General features: G+C 38.6%; 1 protein-coding gene across 1 annotated transcript in view; it reads right to left on the minus strand.

The window, feature by feature from the left end:
- Positions 1-457: 457 nt before the first annotated feature.
- LOC138165260 (leptin receptor-like) overlaps positions 458-7,769 on the minus strand; it is a 94,847-nt gene continuing 87,535 nt past the window's right edge. Inside the window, exon 20 of the mRNA XM_069093398.1 lies at positions 458-1,854. Coding sequence (XP_068949499.1) covers positions 1,027-1,854 — 828 coding nt within the window. The 3' untranslated portion in view covers positions 458-1,026. The remainder of the gene's footprint in view (positions 1,855-7,769) is intronic.

A 7,769-nucleotide genomic window follows, 5' to 3' on the forward strand; every position in this document is an offset into this window, starting at 1 on the left:
TAGGCAAGTGCTAGCAGAGCAGGGATTCAAGCCTAGGTCCCCTGACTCTGAATCCACACTCACACACACACACACACACACACACGCACACACTTGCATGTGCACATAAGCACACATGCGTGCACACAGGCACACACACATCTTGAACCTTTTTCCAGAAGGAGCAGGGCTCGCAGGGTTACTGGCATCAGTATTTGTGAATTGCGTCATGACAACACTTGTAATAGAGTATAACTTTGTACATTTTCTCTTCTCCCTTTCATTGTAAGAAGTCTTTATAAAATCATGGATTTTGAGATGTAAGGGCAGTCAGAAACAATCTGATCAAACCCCATTTACAGATGAGGAAACTGAAGACCAAGGATATTAAATGACTTGCCCAAGACCCCACAGATTGTTAAGATCATAGGCAGGATTTGAACCCAGGGCCTCTGATTCCAGAGTCCTTTTTCAACTCTACTGTACTTTTTATTTAGTACCTTCCAGTTCAGACATTTCATTTATTGGGGAAATATTTTCAAGTGTAGAAAATTTTGAGTTCTTCTTTCTTCCTCTTCTCAAAAGATCCTGGAGCTGGTTACATTTTTTGTTTTTGAATCTGAGAACACTAAAATCTCCAAAGTGTCAAAGTTGTAGATGACCCAAAAAGCAGTGAAGGGTATGGGTGTGAGTACACTGCAGAATTTATCTGCATGCAAGAAGGCACATAGAAGAACGCATGCAGGAAATGCATATTTAGAACATGAGGTGGAGCAACCACATAGTGAGAGCAAGGGAAGAGGGCTGCACTGGTGGCCATGGAATGTCCATGGGTCAGAAGGATGCCCCCGGCATGTTGAGGAGATCCTCTAGGGAGAAGGCATAGGAGAACATTGAAAACAATCCCACAGATGACAGAGTGGAATGGCCTGGGCTTCACAAGGGTAAATGGTGTCCCCACAATGATGAAGTCACTGAGCTGGTGAAGCCAACATCTTTGGAGAAACCATTATAGCAGCAAGCAGCATGGGCTCAAGGATCATGATGTTACGCAGTTAGGTCACACATCATGTTGTCTGCTATCTTCTGCATTTTGGCAGAACAGGACTGAAATTGTGGCATGTAAGAAATGAATGTCTTCCTAATAGAGGTCCCCATGTTGAGGTTAGTTTCTACAAAGGGATGTAAGCCTGAACAACTGTCCTGAAGCACCCCTACATCTGGGAATAAGCTGTGGGTGGGGAGAGGACACATCACTCCTGAGGTTTCAGTCAAAAAAATGTCCTTTTCTTTCTTGGTTGTTGAAGTGATCCCTAAGTAATAAGCAGGTCTTTGGGCACTGTTCTCTTCAGGAAAGTTTTTATCTTGATTTGAGAGTTCAGAAAAACCATTTGAGAATGGAAAATGGGAAGGACTTGTGCTTGGATGCTGATCTGATAATATCAAAATGGCCTGGGTCTCTATCTCCCATGAACTACTGGAGAAAGAGCCTTTTAACAGGGAATTTTTTATAGATAAACAACTGCCAAAGGAGCTGTTTAGACTCTTTTGCTGGCTCTCTAGTGTGCCTGACTTAGAGTTATTCATAAGTATAGCGTATTTCACGGATTGTTGGCTCTGCTCACAAACTGTTCGGTGGCCACTACTCTGTGCGAGATCAGTGCTGGTGATATGGTCACCAGGACAAGCAGAGTCCTCCTCAGGCTCTGGGTCACAAAAGGAGAGTTCAATAGCTGGGAGTATGTCCCTCTCTTCTCCACTCTTCCATTCTCTTTCCACAGTGAGATCTTCTGAAACGGGCTCAGGCTCCAGAAGAAAAGGACCAAATGCAACTGCTCGTGTGCACTTGATAAAAAGGTGTTCAAAAGTTTCAGGCTAAAAGAAAAGACATATTTTTATGGTCATCGATGATTTTGGATTTTTTTAAATTCTTATTTAAGATGGACAGATGTAAGGATTGATGAGGAAGAAAAGAGGGGGGGGGGTTCAAATTTACCAGGACAGTAGTAAGGTGGGACATACCAGAAACACCTAACATGAAAATGTATTCTGTTGTGTGGAATTACTAGGATTTACTAGAGTGTATTGGATTATCCCTAAAACTAATTGTGTGAAACCTAAAAACTAAGAAATTTCCAATGTAACCTAGGGCCAATACAGATTAACAATGGAAAGCAACATTTTACAAGAAATGAGGAAAAACAAAGGGTAAAGAAAAGTATGTAGAAGACCTAATCTGTCCCATCTGACACTACTCACTTTGTTTTTGCAGGCCCAGCACATAGGATATTACCTCACACATAAAGAAACTTAATAAATGCCTACGGGATTAGATTGGGTTGGGCTGGGCTGTACTAAAATGGCTTCTATTGTGTTGTGGTGAATTAGATTGGGTTGGGTTGATCTGGGTTCAGTTAGCTTGAGTTGAAGAGCACAGCATAATGTCCAAAAGGGAAATTAACATGGTTTTCAGTGAAGATGATATTGGTGAGATAGAAAGACACAGATGTGTAAATAAGAGATTTCTGATTTCCTTGTGAAAAACTTGGTTTACAAATATGTACTAGGTAGCATGTGGAATGAAGACAAATAAAACACAAGACATCAAGCACAACAAATGGATTTTGTTTATCACAGCAAATCAAATGGATGTTACATCACAACAGAAATCCTGCTAAAGGAGCGGAAAATCAGAAATCTGTATAAAAGGCTCATTTTGCTGGCCACTGGGAATTGCTATATGTTTTAAAAGTTAGTGCAAACTAGAAAGCATCGTGAATACATCGCAATTAAAAAAAAAACATAACACCGGTTGCTGACATGGCATAGAAAATACATGCAATGTCACAATGACACACTATAGCAATGGACATGGCAACTTTCCGATTTACTTTTCCCTGTGAATTTACATTCAAATGTCTGGTCGAATGACCGACACATCAACCACCTTAAGTGACATAAGATACATTATATATACATTTTAAAATCCATCTGACTATTAAGCCAAAGAAATCACTGCTTTAAAAATAAAATGAATACACTGGGTATATATTCTGCTTGTAGAGATATGATTAAAATAAGCTAAGAACATCCCTGTGAACACATTTTTTCCTATTACCCTACAGACATGACATACACAGAGAGAAATTTATCACTAAGCTTCTTGTCTTCCTGGCAGACACTTGTGATAGTTTGTGAAATATTCAGGGCCTTCATTTGTTCACTGGGTTGTCTGGTCTGCTTCTTCCAAAGATTTCTGCTTTCATGCAGAAAATTGTCTTAAGATTAACATGCAGATAGGAATGAGGCCCCTAAAATGACTGGAATGTGCATGCCCATTAATATTCAAGTGGTATTTGTGTTCCATTCTTGCAAAGAGATAATTTATTCATGAAGGAAGCCCATAAGTTGCTTGCTGATGCCTGTTGCCATATAAAATATTGAGAAATTCATCTACGTTTTGCCAAAAGTTTAATACACTGTTTCATTCCTTTTCAAAGTTTTTAACTAATGATTAGAGTAGTATTAGAGTAGACTCAGTATTCTCTAACAGTCTTTAAATATGCCAACAGTACTCACTTAAAAATGTTATGATCTTTTGTTTTTCCCATTAAAAAAATAATAGAATGTAAGCCTCTTGAGGCCTGGGTCTACTTTGGTTTTGAATTTGTATCCCCAGTGAATGGGTCAATGCCTGTAAAATAGTAGGTGCTTAATAACTGCTTCTTGAATTAATGCATTTAATAATGTTTATTAGTATTCTATGTACATGTGAGCCCTCTACACTACACCAAGCACTTAGTCATTGGTTTGGTTTGGGCAATTTAGACCATTTAGATAAATAGACCCATGATATTTCAAAATAGTTTTAGTCCATTTTTCCCAGGATAATTTCTATACTCATTTCTCCACTGAGACTCTGGGTATTTGGTGTCCACGTTTCACTGGGTTCTCAGGAGCCTTCAAGGCCATCTAATTCAACCTTTTCATTTCATAGATGAAGAAATTGAGGCCCAGACAGATTGTGTCTCATGTAAGTGCATACAGCTGTTAAGTGACAGAGGTGGAATTGGAATCCTTGTCCAGTGGCTCCAAATATATCCCCCTGCTTTGGTGGAGGAGTTGAGAACCTCCAGGAAGGCTGTTACCATTCATTGAAGAAGAGACTATTGGCAGGAAGCTCAAGAAGCCAACTTTATGAAGTAGGCTCACTTTTTGTCTTGGTATTCCAGGGCCTAGCATGATGCTTGGCACACAGTAGGTAGTAATAAATGTAATAAATAAAAGTAATAAATGCTTGATGAATTGGTATGTTTCAAATTATAAAAGGGAAACATGGGTTAATCTGAGTTTTGCTTGGTTGGGACTAATATTGTGTGTGTGTGTGCTCATGTCTATGGGATTGTCAGTTCAGTGATCATTTTACTTTACTAAATAGAAGCTTCAATGAAAAAAAAAAGCTATTCACCATCTTGAACCATTCTAATATATTATACCTCACCTGCATCTCTGTCCAATCTCACTGAATTGCAAAAGTTTATATTCACAACGTCTGGCACAGAATAAGTGATTAATAATTGTCTGTGGATTGGTTTATGGATTGATTTATTCACTCAGTTGGGGGGGGGGAAGAAGGAGTTATGAGGATTTAAGAAGTGATAGTATGAAACAAAAAGACTAAACCTGAAACAAAAACTCTTTGGCTAGCTTGTGTCATTCATACATTTTGCTGTTAAATGGAATTTTAATCAGCATTTATTAAGCTTCTACTAAGTATTGAGCATTGTGTAAGGTTTCAGGGATTCAAAGACAAAAATAAAATAGTGCCTGCCCTCAAATGACTTACCTTCTATTGACTTTCACTAGAGTTAACCCTAATTTCTGCTTTCACTCTGAAGTCGAAGTTATATATTCAGTTAAGGATGCTAGAAATTCCATTTCCCAGTATAGCCTTGTGTAGACACAACCTGAAAGCCACATTTTGCTAAAAGAATCTGTTTTAAGATGGACCAATTTTCTTTCTGAGACTAAGCTAAGGATTCTCTGGGAATGGATACAAACATTTTCTTGCTATATTACAAAGACTCAGGAAAAATAATTTTGAGAGCAACTGAAATGTCTAGTTTCTTCTAACATTGTGCAATACACAAATAGGCTGTCCAGAATATTGGAGAGATATTTGACAATAACACTGATATGTGATGCCTTTCTAATTGGGACAGTCATTCAAATATAAAACCCATGCAGTTAAACCTAAGTTTGATTTAGCGGAGAATATGTTTGCTTCCTTCATACAAAGAAAACCCAACAAAACTCTGCCCGGATTTTATACTTCTACCTTCATTTATAATCCCCATATGCTTACATGATCACTTAATTTTGAACCATGCAGCACATGTATGATTTTTAAAAGTGAACTGGTTCCCTTCTTCTGAATGTCAATAACAAACATTTTCTAAGAGCTCTTTAAAGAAAGGCTGGGGAACTGGCCCATTGGGTTCAGCTGGTAGGGATCAAGATTAGACTTCAAAGAACGTCCACTCTCTGATAAAATAAAAAAAATGAAAAGAAAAAAAATCATTCAGATTAGAAATCAAAAGGCTGAAGCTTTCAAATACCTCTCCTGTTTAGCAGTTTTGACTTCAGGGAGGTATCTTCTAGTAGGATTCCAGCAGGTCCAGGGTCCCTCTTTTATAAGAAGGGAAAAGTATATTGAGATACAGGCAAGAAGGTCCCTCTTATTTAAATGGGCCCCTTAGCTCATCTAAGGGCAGAAGTGACCTAAACACTGTATGCCCCAATGAAGTCTGCCAACTCAAAAAATATATATATTAAGAAAAAATTTGTAAAGGATAAAGAGCAAAAATAGAAAAAGAAGGAGGAAATAGACAATAAAGGAGTAGAAAAAGAATCAATTATGAATTGCTAAAAAGCATTTGTTACGCATTAAATACACACCTGGAAGCGTAAAACAAATAGAAATAGCGCTGCTTCTTCCTGCTATTTCTGCTTTCATGCAGAAAATTATCTGAAGATTAACATGCACATAGGGATTATGGCCCTAAAATGGCTGCAATGTACATCCCCATTAAAGTTCAAGTGCTATTTATGTTCCATTCTTGCAAAGAAATAATTTATTCATATAAGAAGTCCGTGAGTACCTTACTTTCTAATATCTTCCATTTTACTAGTAAAATAAAGCCGAGAAAAAGTGAAGACTTAAAAGTATCATGAAGAAAGTGAGAAGGCATAAGATTAATAAATTCAGGTAGGGCTAATGAGTCTTTAAAGTTTCCCAAATGAATTGTTGCACATTGGATTTTCTTAAAATAAAGTGTACAAATAACTATTATTAAAACCACAACCCATGATCACCCACGATGGGCACTCTAAATCCTATTCCATCTTCTCTTCTTTCTTAATTATCCCTCTCATTTTCTGGCTAATAGCAGTAAATAGGAAAACATATGCTACTCAAGAGCAGGGAGTGATGATTGTTGAGTCTTTGCTAACGACTAGTGTGGTGACTGGAACACAGTAGGCATGGACTTATTAGCTTGCAGAGCTGAACTGTCATTCACTGTTACTTCCAGCCCAATGACTAAAGTCCTCTAAAGTAAGACTTGGAGAATTAAAGCAAGAATGGCATTCTAAACCAGTCTTCTCATTTTATAGATAGGAAACTGGGGGTCCAAGAAGTGTTTACCCAAAGTCACACTACTAGTAAGTAGCCAAAGTAGGATTTGAATTCAGATCTTCTTGCTCTACGTCCAATGCTCCAGTCACTCAGCTAGGCTACTACATCTCTCCATCTCTTGCCTCTCTGTATTTCCCTATACCCTTTCCCATATCTGGAGTGGACTACTTTCTCATTCCCAGTGCTCCACATCTTTGTCTTCTTTCCATGCTCTTCTCAGGAGATACTCCTTTCTTTATGAAACCTTCCTGGGCTCGCCCCACCTCATACTCTCTCCTTCTCAATTGTCCTCCATCTAAACGTGTTGGTATACAGATAGAGTGACCTCCCTGGTGGACTAGAAGCTCCTTGAGGGCAAGGTTTCCTTTTAAGTCTTTGGATTCCTTACACATAGCCCTTGAATAAAAATTTATTAATAGAATAAAATGACACAAATATGAAAATGAATGATTGCATGTGGTCATTCCCCTATAACATCGATTCACAAATGCCTGTAGAAAAGATTGCTCTAACTAGCAAATGCCCTGGCCTGGAAGGGTGGAAATTCATCTTTTCAGGAACTTAAAGTGGGGTAGAAACTGACAGGTCTTTTCCTGGAGATGATCAAATTTTACTGTATTTGGGAGATCACAAAATTAGATGAATGATATTACTATAAGATTGTAATAAAAGAAATGTGATTATTTTTAATAAACGGAGAAAGTTTGGTTTCATTAATTTTTCAATCTAGCTTGTTACTTGATCCACAATGCTCCCCATACCTACTCTCTCTCTCCCTCCACCCTTCCCTTCTCTCTCTTTCTCTGTGTCTCTGTCTCTCAGTCTCTCTCTGCCTCTCTGCCTCTCTCTGTCTCTGTCTCTGCCTCTCTGCCTCTCTCTGTCTCTGTCTCTCTGTCTCTGTCCCTCTCTGTCTCTCTGTCTCTGTCTCTCTCTGTCTCTCTCTCTGTCTCTCTGTCTCTGTCTCTCTCTGTCTCTCTGTGTCTCCCTCTCTCTGTCCCTCTCTCTCTCTCTCTCTCTGTCTCTCTCTCTCTGTCTCTGTCTGTCTGTCTGTCTGTCTGTCTCTGTCTCTCTGTCTCTGTCTCTCTGTCTCTCT

The sequence above is a fragment of the Petaurus breviceps genome, unplaced genomic scaffold (assembly GCF_028583685.1).
Source record: "Petaurus breviceps papuanus isolate PSGF00001 unplaced genomic scaffold, PetGlider_PUasm1.0 208, whole genome shotgun sequence".
NCBI lineage: Eukaryota > Metazoa > Chordata > Mammalia > Diprotodontia > Petauridae > Petaurus > Petaurus breviceps.